At 36.8% G+C, this 25,401-nt stretch overlaps 1 protein-coding gene across 13 annotated transcripts in view; it reads left to right on the top strand.

Moving 5' to 3' along the window:
• The first annotated feature begins 7,554 nt into the window (after positions 1-7,554).
• Positions 7,555-25,401, top strand: part of LOC5566181 (serine/threonine-protein kinase PAK mbt) — a 41,489-nt gene continuing 23,642 nt past the window's right edge. Inside the window, exons 1-2 of one of the 13 annotated variants that reach the window (XM_021848780.1) lie at positions 7,555-7,778; positions 10,748-11,854. In XM_021848780.1, coding sequence (XP_021704472.1) covers positions 11,007-11,854 — 848 coding nt within the window. In that variant the 5' untranslated portion in view covers positions 7,555-7,778; positions 10,748-11,006. Of the gene's footprint in view, positions 7,947-7,973; positions 7,992-10,512; positions 11,855-25,401 lie in introns of those variants that run through there. The other 12 variants (XM_021848777.1, XM_021848774.1, XM_021848779.1 and 9 more) reach the window with 12 other exon arrangements.

Raw genomic sequence — 25,401 nt, 5'->3', positions numbered from 1 at the left:
CAGATAGGCCCTTTTATGAATCTTCAAACCAGTTAGGCCCCTTCAGTTAGGCCCTTTGATTGAACATGGTTTCAGTTAGGCCCTTTTATAATTTGCTAATTTTATTGATTTTTGAACTGGTTTGCATAAATCTTGGACAAAATTTAGCGATTATGTGAAAAAACACCATATAATAGCTAAATATTGGAAATTTCCGGTTGGAGATTCAGTACCATATTGATTATTCCTATTTCAAACCTATTCGCTTTTTACTAGTTTCATACTTGGGGAAGATCTAAAAATGACGTCCATCGTTTTTCGGGATTTCTAGAACCCTTCTACCCCCTCTGTCACGCTTTTTCTAATACCCAATCCATGCACTGTCACATTTTCGTACATCCCCCCATTGGAGCAGGCCCCAATTGATGGACGTCATTTTCGGATAACCCCTTGAGTTCGACACTTATAATGGTCTATTACGTGGCTCACAACGATTTGAATTTGAAATAGCACAACAACTTGTAAAAATAGTTCAATTCAAACATCATCCGCAGATAGGCCCTTTTACGAATTTTCAAACCAGTTAGGCCCTTTTTGAATTTGCTAATTTTATTGATTATTGAAGTGATTTGCATAATTCTTCGACAACATTTAATGATTATGTGAAAAAACAACACAATATCATACAAGCTAAATATTGGAAACTATTCTATACAAAATCAGCAACAAATCAATATGTTGATATTTCAAACCCATTCACTTTTTTTACTAGTTTTATACTTGTGTTAGACACTCATTATGGTTTATTACGTGGCCCAGAACGTTAGTAATCTCAAATAGCATAACGACTCGTGAAAATGGTTGCATTCAAATATCATCAGCAGTTAGGCCCTTCAATGAATCTTCAAACCAGTTAGGCCCTTTCAGTTAGGCCCTTCGATTGGACATGGTTTCAGTTAGGCCCCTCCAGTTAGGCCCTTTTATTAAACATAGTTCCAGTTAGGCCCTTTTGGAATTTGTTGATTTTATTGCTTATTGAAGTGATTTTCATATTTTTTAAATAAAATAAAGCGAGAGAAAAACAATGTAATAGCTAAATGTTGGATATTCTCGGTTGAAGGTTCAGTACCTTATTGATTATATCTATTTCAAACCCATTCACTTTTTTACTTGTTTTATACTTGAGGGCCTTCCTTAGCCGAGCAGTTTAAGTCCGCGGCTACAAAGCAAAGCCATTCTGAAGGTATCTGAGTTCCATTCCCGGTCGGTCCAGGTTTTTTCGTAATGGAAATTTCCTTTACTTTCCTGAATATAAAGTACCTTCGTACTTGTCACACGATATACGAATGCGAAAATGGCAACTTGTCAAAGAAAGCTCTCAGTTTATAACTGTGGAAGTACTCATTGAACACAAAGCTTAGAAGCAGGCTCTGTCTCAGTGAGGACGTAATACCAAGAAGGAGTATAAGAAGAACTCTTGCAGGGCTGTTACAAAAACAAACGAATTTGGTTTTGTGAAAACCGCGACTTTTGGAACTCGATCCACAACTAGAGGCAACAAATAAAAATTAACAAATACAAATTATTCAAAATTTTTAATGTAATTGATTTTTTTCAGGATAAAAAATCAGTTTTTCAACTAACTTTGCATTAAGATTATGATAAAACTAGTAAAAAAGAGAATGGGATTGAAATAGGAATCAATATAGTACTGAATCTTCAATAAAGAATTTTTATTAATCAATGTTGATTTTCTCACATTCCTAATCGATTGATTTTGATCTAAAACTTTGAAAATCACTACAATAATCAATAAAATTAACAAATTCCAAAAGGGCCTAACTGGAACTAAGTTTAATAAAAGGGCCTAACTGGAGGGGCCTAACTGAAACCATGTTCAATCAAAGGGCCTAACTGAAAGGGCCTAACTGGTTTGCAGACTCGTAAAAGGGCCTATCTGCCGATGATGTTTGAATTCAACCATTTTCACGAGTTGTTTTGTTATTTAAGATTTAAAACGTTATGGGCCACCTAGTAGACTATTATGAGTGTCGAACACAAGTATAAAACTAGTAAATAGGAGAAAGGGTTTGAAATATGAATAATCAATATAGTACTGAATCTTCAATAAAGAATTTTCAATATTCAATGTTGATTTTCTCACATAATCGATTGATTTTGTTCTAAAACTTTGAAAATCTATTCAATAATCAATAAAAATTAACAAATTCCAAAAGGGCCTAACTGGAACTATGTTAAGGAAAAGGACCTAACTGGAGGGGCCTAACTGAAACCATGTTCAATTAAAGGGCCTAATTGAAAGGGCCTAACTGGTTTGAAGACTCGTAAAAGGGCCTATCTGCCGATGATGTTTGAATTCAACATTTTTTACTAGTTTTTATGTTATGTTAGATTTAAAATGTTACGTGGCCCAGTAATAGACTATGAGTGTCGAACAAAAGATTAAAACTATTAGATAGCAATGAGTTTAAAATAGTAACAATCAATATGTTACAGAATCTTCAATCGAGCATTTCTCAATTTTTACGTTATGCTTTTCAAATTTTCACTAGGTTCCATTATGTGAGAAAAACACTATACAATGGCTAAATATTGAAAAATATGGAGGAAAATTAAAAATGCACGGAAGGGCCAATCTGATTTTGATGGAAATTTTCAGTTAGGCCCTTTTATGACCAGTTAGGTCCTCTTAGTTTTTATTATTTTCAGATAGGCCCTTTTAAATTTGAATAAAATTACCATTAATAATGCATTTTGCATGCCCGTAAGAGTATGTAGGAGTAATGAACGTAAAAAATGATACGAATAATAAATAATCAAGTTTGTTTACATTTTGCAGTTAGGCCCTTTTCAAATGTTACGCTAGAATTGTGCGGTGAAAACTACACGGGAAAAAATTCTGTGGTTAAAATTACTATTTTAGAGCATCTTTAACGGGGGCGACTATTTGGGTGATTAAAATGATCACCTCCAGAGTTGTCATTTTAGTCTAGTCACTCATTCTCACACCGGTGGCTACCATATTTAGTAACTCGTTTCCGCACCGGTCGTTGCTTTTTGGGTTAACATATGAGTTGTGAAAATAATGATGATCAATTCAGGTTGGGAATTTTTGTAACTCTGCTGGAATATCTATTCATATATTCTGGTGCGGAATTATTAGAATTCCATCGGAAAATTTTGAGATTGTTTATGAATCCGACTGGATGCTAATTTGATTGGAACCCTTGCCAATTCTACCGGAATCCTTGTAAATCCTACAAGAAATATTGCAAATTTGACCGTAATTATTGTGAATCCGACTAGAATCCTTGGGATTCCGACTGGAATCCTTGGGATTCCGACTGGAATCCTTGGGATTCCGACTGGAATCCTTGGGATTCCGACTGGAATCCTTGGGATTCCGACTGGAATCCTTGGGATTCCGACTGGAATCCTTGGGATTCCGACTGGAATCCTTGGGATTCCGACTGGAATCCTTGGGATTCCGACTGGAATCCTTGGGATTCCGACTGGTATCCTTGGGATTCCGACTGGAATCCTTGGGATTCCGACTGGAATCCTTGGGATTCCAACTGGAATTCCAGTCAGAATCCCGAGGACTCTAGTCTGAATCCCGAGGATTCCAGTCGGAATCCCTAAGATCCCAGCCAAAATTCCGAGGATTCCAGACGATATCCCAAGGATTCCAGTCGGAATCCCAAGGATTCCAGTCGATGTTATTATCAAAATCTCTTTCCAATTCTAGTCGGAATCCCAAGGATTCCAGCCGAAATCACGAGAATTCCAGTCTGAATTCCAAGGATTCTAGTCGTAATCCCAAGGATTCCAGTCAGAATCCCAAGGATTCCAGCCGAAATTCCAAGGATTCCAGGCGGAATCCCAAGGATTCCAGTCGGTGTTCTTATCAAAATCTCTTTCCAATTCCAGTCAGAATCCCGAGGACTCCAGTCTGAATCCCGAGGATTCCAGCCGAAATCACGAGGATTCCAGTCTGAATTCCAAGGATTCCAGTCGTAATCCCAAGGATTCCAGTCGGAACTCTAAGGATTCCAATCGGAATCCCAAAAATTCCGGTTGGAATCCCAAAATCCCATAATTCTCCGAAATCGATACGAGGATTCTTACGAAGATTTTCGAATGCTTCATAAACTGCTATCGGATTTCCAATAATTGCATCAGATTTTTAGTATTCTTATCGAAATCTTGAAGTTTTACCCGAATTCCTAAAATTTTGAAATTTCTACTTCATGCGCATCATGCATCCAAAAATTTCCAAAACTCTAACCAGAATTTCATATCCCACACCGTATGCTTGAATTCAAATCGAATAGCAGCGCAACTATCGCGCTGCTAAATTTGCTCACCCGATGCTTTCCGAAAGCAGCGCTGTCATTTTGCTACCCCGGTTAGCAGCGTCCGGTACGGATCAGCGTAATGATACTGCGCTATGTAATTTAGTTTAGTCGCGCACCGTTACGGTTGCTCTTAGCTGACTACGCCCATTGTTGAAACTACTATGGAATTTCAGACCAATTTACTATGTTTACGGTACATCCCACCACATTACTGGTACATTTGACAGAAATAATTTACAACAATCTGATTTCGACTATAGATATGGTAAAATCAAACGCATTTCTGGTCTGCTGAAAATTGCCGGTGCGAGCACTTAAGTTAACCCCCTAAAATGAAAGTTTTTACTGCACAATTTTTTTGCGTGTACCAATGTCGTCCTAAAGCCCTGTCCCAATTTCAGTGCCAAAGATTTCAAACATTTTAGGACCCTATTGACTGTTTAACGATAAACTTGCGACGATCGACGCGCCACCATATTTCATATAACGGAGGCTATTAGAACTAACTTGGAGGTGATGATTTGGAGGTTATTTGGCAAGTTGGAGGTTAAAATCACCTCCAAACACTAGCGATTTTGCGGTGGGATGTTGACGTTTGATCACGAATTACCAAATAACCTCTAAATCATCACCTCCAAGTTAGTTCTACACACTCAATCTCAGTTTGGCTGTTCGGTATTTTTTTTTACGGTTTTAGAACCGTAAATTATGAAAATTACTGAATTTTCAGCTGTTCTGCTTTTAATCACTGATATTCAGCAACATATTTTTCATTTTACTGAAATCGGTAATTGTCGATACTGATAGTTCAGCTATTTTGAAGCTTTACCGTACAGGCACTGTAAAATAATAAAGTCAGTAAAATGCTAGTACCGAATTTCAGTATCGATAAATTGTTAGCTGAGAATTTCAGTAAAACAAAAAGAAAATAAATCCTCATGCGGGTAATTGTCAAATAACAACTCTAGCAGCAGAAATAATTGTGAAGATGATGAGCTCCAGCTTAAAAAAGACATAAATTTATCGCGGGTTTTTCTTGTGCTCTCTTTGAATGGTAAGTAATCGAATATTGGCAACTTGTTATTATAAATATCGGATCTAATTCCATATATTTCGATTATCCAAGACAAATTTGACGATGGAACTTATACAACGGTACAATCATATTGAGGTTAGGCTGCATTGTTTCCGGAAACATCCCAAAGAAGATGGCCTCATATTAAGCAGTCACGGAAAACCAATTGGTTTTTTGGAGACAAAGTATTTCTTGCTAATTTTCGATTATTAAAATTTTTAATTTCAAACAAACTACTCTAATTCATGATTACATTTTTGAAATCTTGAAAATTGTTTGAGAGGGAAAGTCCCGATTGGAATTGATGAGAATGATTCGGTTTTAATAAAGTAGCATTGTATACGAAAAATGGGAAGGATCGGGAGGGCCCTACTCTTGAAACTGAAAAACTCAGCAAAAAAAGTAAACAAAATATTTACCGAGAAACCCAGTAATACATGTACACCAATCATTACTGACTAAATCGTTATTTTTTGACAACTTGAATAGCTTTAAGATTTACGGAGTTTTCGGTACATATCAGAATTACTGAGTTAACTCTGCTGTTCAAAAACCCAGTAAAATTTTACCGACTTCGGTAATAAAATCTTAGTGTGTAATACCCTCCGTTATATGAAATATGGTGGCGCGTCGATCGTCGCAAGCAAGGTATCTAGAAGGGAGGTAGCCCAATGTGTCAGATTTCCCATTCCACCATTTTGAAATGCCAAGTGACAGCTGGCGAGTTTGTTTTGGTTGTTTGGATATCAGATGCATGGCGTGACAAAGTAGGTATAGAATGTTTCTTTTACACCCACATCTGTGTGGTATACGCGGCAAAGTATCTGAATTTACTTCACTGTGTAATGCACTGATAGTAGAATGACTTAACTTACGAGATAAAGTTACAAGAATACAACCGTCATCGTCAGACGGCGACACCGTGGCGCATCCTCTCTTTCTTCGGTAGACCATCGGTGGTGGGTGGCTCTCACCCGCTGCACTATTCGAAATTTCCACATTTTCATGCATTACATGCAATTGGGTCCTAAAATGTTTAATGAATTCTTGTTTTTATTTAATAATACGAAAGAGCATGTTATTGCAACTACTTTAGCAAGTTTTCCAGCTCAAATAACGGCTATAACATTTTTAAACTTCAATTTTAAAAATGGTTTCGAATATGAACCTTGACACTTGTGATCTTGTTTGACATTCACTTTTTCGACAAAAATGCCACAGGGCATATAGTTTGAACACTGGGGTTGTTCCTATCTGACATTTCGGAAGGGACACGGAAAACAAAATATACCCAACATTTGAGTTTAAACCAAAAGGTGTGACAAAATCATAAAAAAATGTTTTTTGTACTTAAACCAATGAAAATCAATTAAAAATTGAGTAAACATGTGTTTCTGCCCTAAACTTAAGCGTTTGGAACTAAAATTGAGACAGGGCTTTAGGACCCTATTGTAAACCAATTTTTCAAATAATCTGCTTTTCTTCGACACAAAACACCGGAATACTACATTAAAGACGAAAATTTGATTCACGACAAAATGCTGGAGAAAATTTTCACTTCACTGTGTTTATGTTTGTTGGAATAAACATTCTCTAACAACCCTATAGAAACGGTTGAGTACACGAACCCGCCAGCTAGCCAACTCACCAGCTGTCGCTTTCGCCTTCCCCGCAGCTAACCACACCGCGCACCCACTGACTGCTAAGATCGGTAAACCTGTCGTTATAATAATCTTGGTCGCAAGTTTATCGAAACAGTCAAATTAATTATATTTCAGAGTGTCAAAAATTCTGAGAGTGCATCATTGCGTGGTCATATATTTTCCGCTGGGAATGATAAATGCCATTTATATTGTTGTTACCCGCCACTGGTGGACTGTATGGCGCTAGTATCGTAACTGGAGTGGTGCCATCGCTGTTTTTGCCATTGATTAAAAATATCAAAATATATGCGAATAGTTTCAGAATGTTATATTTATAATAGTAATTGATGTGATGCGTGCAACAATGATACATTTTGAGATTATGATCATTCTCAAGTTAAATCCAAAACATTCATCCTTCCGCGAAATACGTTTAATTATTTTAGAAATTTTGTTCTTGATCTGTTCAGATCTTCATAAAAGAATGGCATCACTGCGCTGAAGGTTTGCGACGGTGTAGTGACACGAAGCCACCAAGAAGAAGATCGAGACAAGACTCCAAAAACTGCCACAGTCGCGATCGGTTGTGAATCTCGTCGTTGTTGTCGCGTTGTTTCGTGAGAAAATCGTTGAAAATATCAGCTCGAAATGGTGCGTTTTTCCCCGCAAACGCAAGAACGGTGACCAGTGCTTCGAGTGACGGTAATTATTGCCGGGAACCGGAATGATCCGTGGTAAAAATCGTGATTCTTGCTGAGTGGTGACCCAAGTTTCTTGAAGATTTTCCTCCCTTTTTTCGATGCCTGCTTTGATGGTGTGCGCGCAAGTGTTTCAGAGCGATCGTCGTCGCGTTTCTCATTTTTCGTTTGTGTGAGTGCGTCTGTTGACAACCGAGTGTTGCTGATAGCAGGGCTAGTAGCGAGTTACTTTCCGTCACCTTATTTGACCTGATGTCTAAAAATTCGCTTTTTTCACAAATATGTTCACTAAAATTACTATATTTGGGATCTGATGATAATAAAACAATAATTCTTATTAGCTTTGTAAAATCAAACCAAATGCATGATCATTATTCTGAAGACGAATTTCTTTCTCATATAAACTAAATATTATCAGGAGATCTTGTTTGAGGATTATTTAATTTGGTACTTCCAGATCCTTTCTACCGAGTGAGAACTACTTAGTCCGCGCTAAATATATATATACCTAGCCCATATTCGGCCTGGAAAATATCCATTGCAATATATTTTAGGCAGCCACGCTTTTCCTCGTCATGATGCATCATGCGTATTATAGAAACCTTCCAATAAATTCTCCATAGGTTTTTTTTCTGAATACTTTCAGGAACTTCTAGAGGGATCTTGCCCGCAATACTTCCAGAAATTCTGCCAAAAATTCGTCCAGAAATCTCTCCAGCGATTTCTCAAGGAATGTTCAGTGTTTTTTCAAGATATTCTACGGAAAAATCTTCAGCACTCCTTTAGTACCTAATTTTATTATTCAGGATTTATCCCTGGATTTCCTCGAATCTTTTTTATACTTATTGTTCCACCGTTTCTCTAATTTCCAAGAGTTCTAAAATAAACCTTATTTTATTCCATTTTTTAAAGAGGAATCACTCAAGGATTTTCCAGAACACCCTACAAGAATCCTTTCAGGAGTTCTTACGAAGATTTTACAGTTTTTCTTATAGCCATTTTCATAGAGATTTCTTCAATAATTCAACCACAGTTTCTTCCATGAAGTATTCAAAAAAAAAACCGGCAGTTGTTGTTCAAGGGAATCAATGGAGATTTTTTAAGGATGTCCTTAATAAATAATACCAGTGATTTCTAATAAAGGTACTATAGACATTTGTCGAAGAATTTTCCTCCGCATTATATGCAGGATTTATTCCTGCAGTTCTTTCAAACATTTCGCGATCCATTTCTTCTGTAAAAGTCTTCATTATACCGTGCACCCCCACTAATTTGAAAGGTACCTCATGCAAATCATCGGGGTTCATTTTTAATTTGAACATCTAGTCACCCTAGAAACGTGTTTCTGATTACCTCTTTCACTGTTTTGTTTTGATTCTGCATTCCGTTCCACAGCGTTCCATCTCACTTCACTCCGTTCCATGAGCTAGATGACGTTTGAACCATTTTTAATCTGAACGATTAATTAGCGGGGTACAGATTAAAAAGTGTTCAGATTAAAAGTGGTCAAACCAACGGGGGTACCCGGTATAAACGTTCCACAGCGAACAATACAACAATTATTCTAGTAATTCCTCCGTCATCAAACAAATTTTTCCAAGGGTGTGCGATATTTTGCAGGAAATTCAATAATTATGTTGTCTGTCAAGATTTTTTTTCAGGAATCCTTGCAGGATTTCATCTGGAATTTCTACAGAATTTCATTAAAGATTAGGATTACCTTCAGGATTTACCTCTCGGTTTTCCCTTACAATTCGCTGGAGACAGTTCTAGAATTACTTGAATTGTATAAATTCTTTGAAGTAACCTTACGTGAATTATTTGCGGAAATACCTAAAGGTGTTGAAAAAAAAATCTGGCTTGAAGAAATCCTGAGCGATATTTTTTTCAAAAAGAAAAAAAGAAATTCGTTAAATTATCTCATTAATTTGTATGTAATTTCTGGGATATACTTTGAATTCTCGACGTAAAAAATCCAAGAGGGACTTTTTGTACAGAATCTTAGATTTTATCATGGATTAATTCTTAGTGGACTATGGGTTCCTTAGGTAATCCTTGGAAAATATTTCAGATTTAATTGTGGAACGCATCTTGGCATCAGCAATAATATCTGAAGGAAACTTTGAACGAAAAGCTGGATTGATTTCTGATTAAATTCCTTCAGAAAATCATCAAATAAATATTTCCAAGATCACATTCCAAAAAAATAAACTATTGGAAATGTCATTAGAGTCCACAGAGACTTCTTTTTAATTTTAGGGTTATTGTTTGGTCTCTTTTTTCATGTATGAGGTCTCTAAAGTTCCTATTTTGGAACATTCAGTTATTATCAGAGTTGTTTATCGATGAATTATCTCGATATTATAAATTAATCGATAAATTAACGATAAAGTTTTCAGACATTAACTTCATCGGTGATAACACGTTAACGTCTTACATAACTTTTTTTTTGCATAATGAACTGTTGCTAATGTTGTTAGTAGAGTAAATCGATTATCATAATTTTTTGTTCGAAGGTTCGTTGATGTTTAAGTTGATTTATCGCTTAGTTATCTTAGTTCCTTAACTTATCGCTTAATGATCCTGATCACTACTAGCCCTGTTTTTAGTATTACATGTTCATGTAGTATCGTTTCTAGGCATAATTTTGAAAAACATTTTTGTACATATTTTGAAGCCATTATATCAACATTTTGATCACCAAAATTACTATTATTTTACTGTTTGACCGCTACCAGCCCTGCAGTGATGGGAGTTTGACAACTTCTTTCAACGCTTCTCCGCCCAGACAGAAGCAGCAGAGCCAAGGAATAATATCACGGGAAGTGCGATGTAGTGTGGTGTGGTAAAAGTTTCTGCAAGGGAATTCTTCGAGTGAAAAAAACGGTGAAAGAAGCTCAATAACAAAGAGCGTGTGACTTCGATTTGTTGTCAACGTGCGTGGCTAATTCAGGGTGATTTTTACGCCCCTAGGATGGCACTTGATATCGACGAAACTCCAAGAAATCGCTGAGGAAGCTGTCGAGAAGAAAGCAATTTTGTGAATCGGTGATCCAAATTCCACTGCTAGTGAAAAGAATAGAGTGTAAAATTGCGTCGATCTGGTTTAGTCGTCGCATAGTGAGAAGTGCACGAAGAATAACGGAGAAACGGTGAACCAGAGTGGGGGTAATTAATCGGTATCTGAGGTGGAGCTTTCGGAACAAGTGGTTATCTGGTGCATGTTGTGAAAATGTTCTCCAAAAAGAAGAAAAAGCCACAAATTTCCTTCCCGAGTAACTTTGAGCACCGCGTCCATACGGGCTTCGACAAACGGGAAGGAAGATACGTTGGCCTCCCATTGCAGTGGGCTTCAATCGTGGGAAACAATCAGATATTGAAGTCCACCAATCGCCCTCTGCCGTTGATCGATCCATCGGAGATAACGCCTACGGAAATCCTCGATCTGAAGACCATTGTGCGGCCGCACAACACATCCAGTGCAGCATCCACAACCGGCAGCATCGGAGAACCAGGAAAGCTGGTTCTCCCGAAAACTTCCAGCGTTGCCCGTTCCAATTCTCTGCGCAGCTCGAGTCCACCGCGCGTCCGAAGAGGAGATCTACGTGCCAATACCAACGTTCCTCCCTCAGTTCCAGAAGAACCTCTCCACCTTGGTGGAGGTCAATCCCCCTTCCCCTCGATAAACAACAATTTTCCTCCCTCACTCCCAACCAAACAGTCCTTCCCCGGAAATCCCATTCATCCCCATCAGCAGTCGCAACCGGCCGGATCATCCTTCTCCGACGGTAGCCAAAGCGGCTTCAATCATCTGAACAACAACTTCGACCAGCAGCATCATCCTGCGCACTCGCATCAGCATTCCCAACAGCACCAACCGCCGTACAATCATCACCATCAGCAGCAGCAACAGCCTCAGCCAGGAGCCCATCATCATCACCATATGAATGGGCACTTGGCGGGACACCAGCAGCAGCAACATCATCAGCAGCAGCAGCCGAATGCTGCTGGAACGAATGGCAATCACCTGTCAAATCCGGTCAATGTAGTGACGGACGGAGGAGCACTGTTCCCGAACAGGTGAGTCACTTGGATAGACTTAGACGGGGTTGGAATTTATTGGGCTCTGTAAACTCATTTCAAAGAAAATCTTTGTGTTTCCGATCGAAAATCAAATTTTCCATCAACTTTTTTATAAAAGACACCGACACGTTAATGCTTCCAGTGAATGATTTGCCCTTTGAAGGAAGCACCACGCTAGACAACGGACTAGCATGCAACGCCCAGTGGCATAGTCGAAAAACCCTTCTGACGAAAAGTTTTCTGGACTGAAGCGGGAATCGAATCCACACCCCTTGACTCGATGCGGCTAAATGCTTGGTAACACTAACCGCACGGCCACGAAGCTCACAACTTAAAGGCCAAATAGCCGTAGCGATTAACACGTATATATCCACCAAGACCAAGCTGAGGGTCGTTTGTTCGAATCTCGTCGGTCAAGGTTCTTTCGGATTAAAAATTTTCTCGATCAACGATCTTTGTACCTGCCGCACGATATGCAAATGCATAAGTGATCAATTGAAAAAGGAACCTCGGTTAATAACTATAGAAATGGTCATGGAGAGCTGAAAAGCGAAGAAGTGTGAAGCCTTCTTAATGATTTCCAATGATAACACCAAGTGAATTTACGCAGAGCAACACTATTCCAATTTTTTATCATGCTGTCATCTTGTTAGAATCTCTGACGGAATTCCTGATGAGACTTTTAACAATGTTTGCCTTTGCATAATATTAGCAGATTTCAATCAGACATTTTACTGGTTTCTAAAAAAAATACTTATCGAAAGCAAGGCGAGATTTTTGGAAAATTTATGGTGAATTCCTTGGCGGACTCTTGTTGGGATTCTCGACAGTTTTTTTACATCATTATCGGAAAATTTCGTTCAAACCTTTAGAGAATAATTCTAGATGTAATCACTGGGTGTCTACTACCTGGAAATCCCTAGAAAGCCTGGAATTATCAGGGAGTTTTATTCAACCTGGAAAAACTTGGAATTCTCAGGGAAATTATTTTGTAACAGTAGAATATGTCGGTTTTTTGACACATTTTTTTTCAATCAAAAAAATAGTCGGCTGCGTCACTATCAAAATTTAGCATAGAACATGTTTAGACAATGATACAGAACTTAAGATTGCCATGCCTTTACCAAGCAAGTACAGTTCCAGTTGGGTTTCGTTCATGAGCATATGAAACATAGTTGAACACATTTCATTTTTTTTTTGTCATACAATTAGAGAGCAAAAAATACAAAAAGTACAAACATAGTACATTGTTCAGAGTCAGTCACTATTTTAATGCAAGTTTCTATTAATTAATTAATTAATCTGCCTGTAGTAAATTCTAGTGCAAAATTCTAGACTCAAGAGAAACCTTCAGAGACTATTACGCGACTATTCCACAAGTCCCTAATAATATTTTTCTCAGAACCCGAGGAATGCTTCAGCATTTCTAGTAATTCATTCAGCGATTTCTTCTGAAATACTTCCAGGAATGCTGCCAGCGATTAGGTCCAGAAAATCTTTGAGCACAACACTTTCACAAAGGTTCATTTCAGAGTAAAAAAAAAAACTGCAGTAATGTTCACAGAGATTACCCTGACAAAAAAATCCTAGGATTATCCCAGGATTTCCTCCAGATATTTTTGCACTGATTCTTTCGCCAATTTCTTCAGTTGTTACTTCAAAAGATTTACAACAGATCCTTCAAGAGCTTTTCCACAAAGGTTCACTTCAGAGTTTTTGATAAAATTAGTTTCGACATTTTTCCAAGAAACGCTACAATAATACCTACGCCGATTTTTCATTTATGCTAGATATTTTCATTAGGATTCGTTTTAAAAATTCATACACGATTACTTTTAGGAATTGCTCCAAAAACCCTTCCAAGAATTCTTCGATAAATTTGACCTGGGGTTCCACATTAAGTTCCTCCAGATTTTTCTGACAGCCTTTGCCCAGCATTTCATCAAAATATTATTTTTGCTGTTCAAATATATATCCCAAAAAAATCTAATAAAATTTCCAATCTCCATGTATTCTTCAAAACATTATTCGAGGCTCCACACCAGTTGATACTACAGCAATTATTTCAGTAACTGCTTCGATTATTCATAGATAGTTTTTTGTCAGGGATTGTGTCCGAATTTTATCGAAGCATTTTTTCAGAACGTCTTATAGGAATTTATTCAAATTATTTTAATTTTCTTGCAATTTATCAAGAAAATTTTAGGAAGAATTTTATCAACAACATAGGAGTTCTGTCAGAAATCCTTGTAACAATTCATCAAAGTATACTTAGAATTCACATAAGTTTCATCTGAGCTTGTAATGTAGCGAGGCGTTCCAAAAAATAGAAATAATCGTATAAAAAAGTAGGTTTTTTAACTTAAGAATTGAACTCTCATGTCGTGGTTCTTTTTAGGCTTCTTTTTTTTTTGTCGGTAGCGATAGGGGTAGTACTGGCACTCTTAATCTGCCCTAAGCTCCTTCCCAGCATTTGCTTTTATAAGCCTCTATTGCGTTCATCACACAGACGTTCCTAAGCAATGTTGCTCAAATGGTCACTGTGTACCCTAGCAGCAATCAGCCCTTACCGTAGTTTTGCAGTCTAGTACTTTAGACTACTATCAAACTATGATAAGGCCTGAAATGCTACTTGAGTGGTTAAAGTGAAGAACGAAATAGTTTTATTAAAAGGTCCTCAGTCTCCATTTCATTTCATCACTCACTATCGTCACTTTTATTTTCGACACTATCACGTATTTCACCGATTATGACTCATCAACTTTCGTAATACACTTCAGATATACTTTCCATTATATCACTTTTCACATCACTACATTTCCATATAAATTCATTGTTATTAGCGTTTACCATCTGTTAGCATTACTAAGTAATGAAAAGATATTCAATTTAAATGTTTCATTAATTTTGTTGCTGTAGAGTCATTACTATTCAAACTACAATTTAGCACTATCAACATAGTTACAGTAAAACAAAATCACTTCGATCCATTTTTCTGCACTCGCTGTCATTATTAACACTTTTATCATGCATGTTTCAAGAACTAGGCAATAATGTTTATATTCAGAGAAATGATTGCAAAACGTATTATGGCCTTTATTGAATTAGTAGAGTTCACATCATTATACATCATCATTATTATATTTCTAACAAAACTATCAGAATCACTTCCAATTTCATTTTCAAATTTTCATCACCATAGATTTTATTATAAACACACCATTAGCACCAACACAATCACTAAATTTAATAACAACAAGTGTTACGCACAGTTCCACCAAACACCCATTCTTATGTTGCATTATAAAACGATTGATCACACGTTAGCTTCGAAACTTAACAACCATTACTGATTAGTACAAAGGATGCTACAGCTCGTGGTAAACGAACTGAACCATCAACAACCAGCACTGGTTTATAAGTAACTAATGAGCCCTGGCGGTCCCTCCGTTCGAAGAGGACCTGATAATATGCCGAAACATATTAACAGATCCTCCGCCTGAATGCAGCCGTTTCATGATAAATCATGAACCGTTAGAGGTGTGCCAAAGTATTGGGAAGGTGATATGTTTCACAGACGGGTGTTATTATGGTGCACCTTCTACTTTGGCACCGTCAAACCCTGTGATCGTGGCCAGGGAACTTAAGAATTGAACTCTCATGTCGTGGTTCTTTTAAGGCTTCTTTTTGTATTCGTAATTCATGTAAGGACTCGTTTTGGTTCACAATTTTCATGCAAGTGGTCTCTAAAGTTCTTATTTTCAAGACGATATGTCGCTACCAGCCCTGATTTCCCCAAGATATTGGGCGGTATGAATAAATGGTAGTAAAGTTGAGTTTACTACATTATCGCTAGTAAACGCTACATGTGGAACACGAGTGGAACATGTTTGTGTCATTTCTCTTTCTACACCTTTCGAACATACTACAAACAATGCGTTGCTATGAATGAAGGTAGCATTCACTACAAAGCTACTGTTAGTTAGCTTCAGAGGTTGCTACTCATGCTTTGAGATTGTTGAAATGAATGGAATGATTAAAATTTGAGTAAACATCATGGGAAAACGATGCCAGCTTTGATATTTCGAAAGGTATTTTGAGATTTCCGTAGAAATTTTGATATTTCGAAAAAATATTTGAGATTCCGGTAAGAAATTTTAAATTTATTTGAGAGATCTGGTATTCTTTCTGGCGTTACGTCCCAACTGCGACAGCACATAATTCTCAGCTTAGTGTTCTTATAAGTACTTACACAGTTTTAAACTGAGAGCTTTCAATGTCAATTGACCTTTTTGCATGTGAATATCGTTTGACATTATTATTAATTATTTGCTGAAAAGCTAGCTGATCTTCCAATATTTGAAAAATACATTGTTGAGCCAAACTCGTGAAATACTCATAAGGAATCGTACAATTATCTCCCCACTCTCAACCTAGAATAAGTTTTAAAATGTTATGGGTTCGGTGTAATGGCGTTCGGGGTAGTGTCATAGAGTCATTAAAATGCTAGCAGAATTGTTAATGATATTTGATAATCTATTGAAATATTTGTGCACGGTAAATCATTTACCAAGAAACTTTAGCTTGTTAAGTTATTTTACAAAAGCTAGAAACCAAGCTTCGATGATATTTTGTTTGCGCCACCGCTATCGCAAATCATAATGAGTTGATATCAGTTTTCAACATACCTTCCAACATTTGCTCGAACAGTTGCACTAATGATACAGCACGACTTCTTCTGTTGAATTAGGCAAAACGTGCAAAAAAATTTCAGTACATGTTCTCAATGCCTTCTTTTTACATATGAGACTCACTTGCAATTCATGACAGTACAGAAATTATTAGTTTCTTCCTGTAAGCTTTATAAAGCTACTTCGGGAATCTTTATTTCACAATTCTACGAATAATATAGAAAAACATGCATTTTGAAGTTTTAATAGAGAAATTATAGAACAATTTCACGGGCTGTAGAGTTTTACAGTTTATTTTGTCTAAGTGAACAGGTTCAAAGAAAGATATGAATTTTGATCTAATAATAGATCACTAAGTAGGGGCCCAGATAGCCGTAGCGGTAAACGCGCAGCTATTCAGCATGACCATGCTGAGGGTCGTGGGTTCGAATCCCGCTGATCGAGGATCTTTTCGTAAAGGAAATTTTCTCGATTCCCAGGGCATAGAGTATCTTCGTACCTGCCACACGATATACACATGCAAAAATGGTCAATCGGCAAAGAAAGCTCTTAGTTAATAACTGTGGAAGTGCTCATAAGAACACTAATCTGAGAAGCAGGCTTTGTCCCAGTTGGGACGTAATGTCAGAAAGAAGAAGAAGGGGGGCTGGAGGCAAGAAGGACACCTTAAGATATATAGGTTCAAATCATGGTTGATTAGCACAATTTTTGAAGATTATTCCAGTGTAGGGGCAAGCTCAGCTCTTGTTCTAAATGATGTTATCGATAGATTTCAAAAATATAAGAAACACATGATGATTTGAGATTTTTGAAAATGTCCCTTCTTATGAGGTTTTTAAACGAGGCACGGGGCAAGAGTGCCACTCGTATGGGGCAAGAAGACCACCAGAGCAAATGCCACAAATTTTGTATATTATTATTTCCCCGCCTAAAGGATAAATTGTAGAGTAAGTAAAGATAAAAACTGAGGGATAAAAGTTGACTTACAGTTAATAAGTAATTTTACGAAATTAATTTAGTTTTCATCTTATTTGACTGTAACAATAATAGTAAAAATTTTCAAAAACCATTTTGAATGTCCAAATTGGTTTATTTTGATTTTATTTAGTAGGAAACATTGATTGAATGCAATATTAAACAAGAAAAATAAAAGTTCATTTGATTTTATATGAGAAAATTGCGGTGTCCCTCTTGCCCCATAAGACATACTGTTATTATATATGTAAAATTTTATGTCAAAAGGACTTTTTCGAAAAAAAATCCTCACAGCTATATTAAAAAATTGAAAATCATCAATACTGTGTGGAAAAATCAATATGTTTTGTATTTATTGGGAGTCAAACCTTGTTTTCCAGCCTTACATTCTTATAATATTTCGCATATTTTGCGTTGGTGAGTTAAAGACATTTTTCTAATTTTTTGTACTAAACATTTTTAACTGTAATATTTACACAACCCTCAATTAGTACTCAATTTATACTTATCCTGCGTTAAACATAAAAAAAAATGATTTGAACTACGTGAAATTAGAGGTGGCACTCTTGCCCCGGGTGTCCTTCTTGCCCCGGGTGTCCTTCTTGCCCCATGTCCCCCAACTTGTTTTTAATTGTGAATCGTGGTTTACGGCTAACCAGCCGAGTGCAAGTTTAACAACTACCGAAAAGCTAAACATTACATATAATTTGCAATTAAATTAAATGGACAAATTGATGTGAAGATTTGCGAAAAAGTTACACGTCTTCTCAGTGAGCGATTATTAAAAGCGCATTATTAATAATGAGCTCTCGAGTTAGGCATGAATAGAAATCGTTGTGTGTTTGGATGGGCATCTAATTCTCCCGAAAGAGGTGCACTTTTCGAAAAAGGACCACGTGATTATTGAGCTGAAATCGAATTCAGGTTAACTTCTGCGTTCATGAGTCCTCTCATGGCGTAGGGGTAACGCGCCCTAACTAGAGATCAGGGATTCGTGAGTTCGATTCTCACTGAGAAGAAGTGTAACTTTTTCGCAAATCTTCACATCAATTTGTCCATTTAATCCAATTGCAAATTATATGTAATGTTTAGCTTTTCGGAGATCACTAAGGTTCGATTTCTTCACGACCGCTTAGGCCTTGAACATAGTTTAACTATATTGGTAAGCGTGGTTTACGGCTTAAGCCATGGTGAAGAAATCGGCCATTAACATAAGACCAACATTGAAACAGTCACTTTCAATTTGCTGTCATGGATCCTCTACATTTGTAAAATTTTGTGGGCTCTCTTGGACATGAAGATTTTGCCAGCATTTGTCCTACCCATGGTTTTGAATGGGGTCGCGCCTCTGCCTGTAAGCATACGAACAATGTCCCCACCAGAGTTGGTTACCTGATCTTCCCTAAGGTTGCTCGTAGGTACCCTGGCTAGTATAGCGCAGAGGAATGAGTTGATGGGCAGCAGGCTAAGGACCACGTAGATGCGTGAAGTGCAAAGTATAGAAGTTGCGTAACATTTTAAATTACGTGTATACACCAAATGGTATCCTATACGAAATGCCTCCGAAATCATTTTCCAAAGTGTGTCACATAGCAGCAATATCTGGGGCGGATACCGACCTTCAGATAACAGTGCTTGCGTTCCAAGTAAACAATCAATCAAGCGTGATACGCATCGCTCTGTCCGCCACTTCAAGTCACTGTCCGTCTAGTACCGAGATAGCGCCCGGCAGAGGAAACAGAGGAAGTGGATATTTAAATTGTGCATATTTTCCCTTTTTCTATGTCATCCCTCTATCGTCACAATCGGCCTAATGTTTCATGTCGTCTTTGCCCGCAGCACCTACCTGGAAGGTGCACCGCAGAGTAAACTGCATTTTTTATGGTTTACAGCTATCGGTCGCTTTTTCCTCGACTGCTTTTTTACTCATAGCTCCAAATGATGTACACATTTACCAAGTCTGTCCCTTCCTGTGCGTGTCTCGCTGGGGTCTCGTCTTTCGTGTGTAAGCACTTGTTGGCGACCACCATCTCCGCCCGTAGCAGTGCATCTACCCTGATAAACCAACAGTGAAAAAAGGAAATTTTCTCATCCGTCTGCTATTTATCTGTCCAATAGTGGTCGCACTATTTACAAATGTTGGCCGAAAGTTCGAATTGCAAATTCATTGACAAAATTTTATGGAAACGTTCGACGAAACAAAAAAAAATCAATACAATTTTTGTATTCATTTTGGAGCTGATGATGGTGAGAAATGCGATATTTGAAACAAGATTGGGTGTCTTATTCGTTGTGTAATAAAAAGTATAAAAAAATCATATATCAGCGCAAAAAATACGCAAATGAAGTCATAGCGCATCGAATACAATGATCGATATCTCTCCATCGTTGCTCTCTTCCCTTTAGTGTTGTACTCCCTTTTTAGTTTTGTCAGATAAAAATAATCTAGATTTAGACATTAAGTTTTAGTCTGTACGATGTAAAGATATCGAAATAAATAAATAAAAATTAAATTAAGCAACCGTGTTTAATTTATAAACTTGTTGACATTCTCAAGATTTTAATACATCAAACACGATTCAAAACATTTTTTAAACACAGAATATAGTATATTTTTGCAAATGAGACCGGTTGGGATAGACTTGGTTGAGAATTAGTACAGAAACAACTGTTTTGATGAAATAACATCCACGAAATATAAAAATTTGAAAAGCGTCAATTTCAGTTCACTTCTTTACTGTTCACATGATGTGAATAGTCGAAATGTACACCATCGTACTGGAGAACTTGTTTTGGAGAAGTATTATTCAATACTGAACAGGGCAAGAAAAACAACAGTTTGTCTGTGGTAAAAGAATTTCCAAACATATATTTTTTAGTTTTGGCTAGCTTCAAGCCACTGTGCATCGTCTTCATGCACCTGACTGAGCTGACGTTGTTTATGTTGATTGCAGCGTTGTAAAATCAGCTTGCAAAACAAACAGAGAAATGTAAGAGGAAATAGTGAAACAGTCCCGCGTGTTCACATGCTGATAACACTGGGAAGGGCATTTCGGCAGGGAGTTTTCGCTGAAAATGGAATGGATTAGGCTGGTGACCAAGGTTGTTTTCGTCAACGCCATTAACGTTTGGCAAAGGTAATTAAATTAACACACGTAGCAAGTTTGGGGGCGGTAAAAAAATTGACGCTGATCTGATTCGTGTTTGTACATCTACATCGAGTACAGTACAGAACAGGAAAATAAAATAAATATTGCTGATTTCGAAGCGTCTAAAGCTGCTAGGCTATCGTACATTATGCAAATATTTGAATGTCTGTACTTTCTGAGTAAGAAGCTCGCATTAGCTTGAACAACTGTTGGCTACTTGCCTATGGGAATTGATCTGGGAACTCCTGTTCCCTGTTAGAAACTTCAGCGAGCGTACTTAATAGCGTAATAATCGGAGCAATTGAAAGAGCAGCTAATCTTCAAAGTTTATCCAGATTCTTTTATGCTACATTTTCTTTCAATGTTGGTCACCAGACCAATGAATGTATATGTAACTTGAGTCTTATAATTGCCCCGTGAATCCAAAGAATCTTTTTTGGTTTAAGTCCACATTTTTACTGAACGTTTTCACTTATCCATAGAGCATTTATAGCTTTTTTAACTTCTTGTTCCTGATGTAAACTTTAATTCAATTTTCAGTCAAAAACTACTTCAAAGTACATGACTGTACTTAAAAGTTTTAGAACAGATCTTTTCAATTTTAAACTGGTTATTTTTATTTCTTTTCTTTCTATGTACAGTCCTACATTATCGTACCACGAAGAGATATGGTTTAAAGCTATTTGCATTAAGGACTGTTCATTTTATAAAGTGGACACCTTGTACATGCAATATCTTCTTCTTCTTCTTCTTCTTCTTGGCGTTACGTCCCAACTGGGACAGAGCCTGCTTCTCAGCTTAGTGTTCTTATGAGCACTACAGTTATTAACTGAGAGCTTTCTTTGCCAATTGACCATTTTTTGCATGTGGCAGGTACGAAGATACTCTATGCCCTGGGAATCGAGAAAATTTCCTTTATGAAAAGATCCTACACTGGTGGGATTCGAACCCACGAGCCTCAGCATGGTCATGCTGAATAGCTGCGCGTTTACCGCTACGGATATCTGGGCCCCATGCATGACATGCAATATCTTTTTTATTTATCAACCGATTGCAATGGTTTTCTGTACGTCGTTGAACTAGTACTGTACAATGTTTTAGTAATAAAAAAGTTACCAAAATAATTAAATTTCACACTTGTAAGGTACAACGTTTAGAACGGTCGATATTTTGAGGTTATCAAAATCAACGATTATTAGAAATTAGCTGGAATATTCGACATTCTATAATTTTTATTTTCAAAAAAGGCTTGTTCTTCGAAAGCATCATCAATCAGAAGCCTGCTAAAAAATATCCAGCTAGTTTTGGAACAACAATTATCTAGATATCATAAAATCATTTTTCATCGATGTTTTTAGAGAAAAATATTTTCAATTTAAATGAAACTTATATGAGTAGACCTTAAATGTTCAAAGTACGCCCTGACAGAAGTAATAATATATTATTAAAGTAACCTACGTCTTCATAGAGTTGGTTATTTAGTCTCCACGTCATAATAGCACAAAAGAAAAACAAATGCTTTACTTTCAGAAGACTTCTTATAGCACAATGACAATCATCAAAACTAGGAACACTGCTTTAATAAAATCGAATTTATTTTCCATGCATTATTTTCAAAATGTGTTACTCTGAGATAACCTATCAAAATATTTGGAGAAAAACGCTTACAATTTGTTCTAGATCGATAAATATTCAAAGATGATTTTAAAAGTATGGTATTTTTAATAAAACGACCATAAAGAGTAAAATTTGTACCTAAGAATGCCGGTAAAACTCAAGATTTAGCTCTCTTTCATACAATTATAGTTTCTTCAGTAATCTAAACCAAATTTGAATACGCTTTTTACTTTACTTTACTTTTTTGCTGAGAGTAAAAGGACGGTGTATCAGCAAATTTATCCTTAAGATTTATTCCTTATGACTTCATTTCAGAAAATGATGGAATATTATTGATGTTTTTAAAGTTCTATCTTTGATAGAATAGTGAAGGATACCAACGTACAAGTTGTTCATAAAAATTAAGATGCGAACAATAATGCTTAACTTTGGTGAACAGTTTTTCTTAGTAGTTTTTGGAAAACTTATTCAGTTCTTCAACTAAAAGCATTTTGTAAGTTTTTATATTTTCATAACATTGTAAAATAATAGTTGAACGATGCACAGAAAACGATTGCGGTTTTATCAAAAAAAATAAAAAAGATAGCATAAACAAAGTGTCCACTTTATAAAATGAACAGTCCTTATGTTGGTGATAACGTGCTAAGCCAGCTAAGCCACAAAATACTTCGACAAGGGCACTAAAATTGATTATGAAACGGGCGAAGTTCAACATGAGGGACACGATCTTCAATAAACCCAGTCAGTTCATCTGTTTCGCTGACGACGTAGACATTGTCGAAATAACGTTCCAGGTGGTTGATAAGCAATCCGCGAAGCCTATTACTACGAAGCCTTGTGCTTCCACATGTGTGAGAAGATCATCAGCTATTAAAGACCACAACAGTAGTGACAGTACGCCTTCTTGAGGGCAGCTCCCTACTGTTCTAACACTGATTGATGGCTTTCAAGGTTCCGTTAATCGAACCCAAACAACCTTCAGTATGACTTTGCTTTATAACTGCGGACGTTTCCTCAAGGCTAAGGAAGGCCTCAGACAAGATTCTTGTATGTTGTATATTAAAAATCTTTACAGTTCGTGATTTTGCATGAATTTACAAAATACTTATGAACTTAAAGTGAGTTCCACAAATAAACTGTAGATGTTTCTGGGTGATTCCATTTTGCATTAATGCATGTAACAATCCCTAAAATAAATTCAGGGATAACCATTGAACTAATTCTGTATAAATTTCAGGGAAAATTCATGGGATGATCTTTTTATTGAACTGCTCATTAATCGTTGTTGAATCTAAATAAATTCCAGGAAGCATTCCACGAGTTATTCCTGGAAGCATTTCTGGAGAAAATCGTGGTGTAGTTTCAGGAGCAACTATTGATAAATCTAGAGAGGAATTCAGGGATAATTACACAGTTCGACAAAAAAAGTCGATATGAATGCACAGAGACCGGACACCCCGGGCTTGAAAGTATAAAAATACACAAAAATAATGGCGTTTTCAGAATGTTCGTGTCTGCCCCAGGTCATTTTTAAAATATACTTGAACTTTTTGCATTTTTTATTTAAAAATCTAATCTAATCAATAAACCGACACAGTGTTTTATATTCAGGACAGGGGAATTCATGTGCCATATAATGTTTTCAACTTTAAATACAATATGAAGAGTTGTAATAAGATTTGCAGGGAGCCCTCCCCCCTTTTTTGTACCCTCCCCATTTTTAAAGTATCGCAAATGATGGAATATTTGATATACAGGGGGTTGTCAAAATAACTGGGACAGGCAAAAATTGGGCCAACTTTGGAATGCTGTAACTTTGACAAAAATTGACCGATTTCAATTCTTTAAGAAGTAATGGACGGGTCAACTAATCTAGTTTTGAGGTGCATCCACGGAGATGAACTATGACCACCGGATACCGGTGATAATCCGGATTTCCGGAAGCATGTCTTATGCAGTAAAATTATGACGTGTTTTTAGCAAAGGTCTCGGCTAAAAAATCAAAATTTTACTACACATGAAGATAGAAGATCTAATTCTGAAGCGATTGGTGCGCCAAGTATTAATATTGGTCCAGAAACAACCAATAAATGGCCATTTCCCCGGAATCGGTGCCGGTAGTGGATCCGAATTGGGATCAAACAATTTATTCACTCAAAATATGTCGCGCAATATTGTTTTCTCCCTAGCTTATCATAAAATACCCTATTATAAGTTGAAAATGAGTCTTGTACAGATTTGGCCACTCATGGCGCCGCCCAGTGCCCCGGGGGAACCTTGCATAGGGGACATTTCGATTTTGACACCAAAGCATATCATGCGACGGCTCATTCTTCATGTCTTGTCGTAAATAGGGCAACTGTAGACTCAAAATGGATAGTTGACTACAGTGACTACTTCCGGGACCACCGGATGTTCCAGAGGGAACCTGTAATTAGGGACAATTGATATTGAACTCCAATACATATCGTGCGACAGTTCATTTTTCATGTCTCGTGCTAAATAGGGCTATTGTAGACCTAAAATGGATAATTGACTACAGTGGCCAATTTTGGGACTACCGGAATTTCCCGGAGGAACTTTTCATTGGGGACATTTCTGTTTTTACAATTTTATTATCGCTGTTATCATTTTGATATTCTGTTATCAATGATAACAGAATGATAACAAAATCTGTTATAATTGTATCCATGACAGATACGTTTGATAACATGTTGGTAACATCTTTCCCATAACATTTTTATAAAGCATGTGTCAATAAACAAAGTAGGCTTTTTATCATACATTTTTTTTCCAAAATTGTAGGGAGCGTAAGTTTAAGCCATAACACATCCCTCTAATTTTTTTCTGGGATTTATGTCCATAATATTCAAAAAAGAATGATGATACGCATTTAGTTATAAACTTGAACTCAGTGATAACAGGATTTACTGTTACTTTGTTATTTGACGAACAAATTTGAGTTTTAATCGTTGTTATGTTGGCTGTTAATTCAGCCAAGATGAGAACAAAATCAATTATCAAATGTTGATTATCAGGTAACAAAATTTCTTATCATTTGGTTATCAATCTCTGCTGGGGGAATGCCATTACATATTTATTCAAATATAGA

This window comes from Aedes aegypti, chromosome 3 (genome assembly GCF_002204515.2).
Source record: "Aedes aegypti strain LVP_AGWG chromosome 3, AaegL5.0 Primary Assembly, whole genome shotgun sequence".
In the NCBI taxonomy this organism is placed as follows: Eukaryota; Metazoa; Arthropoda; class Insecta; order Diptera; family Culicidae; genus Aedes; species Aedes aegypti.
Note: the sequence above shows the minus strand (reverse complement) of the source record. Positions and strands in the feature narration are given on the sequence as shown.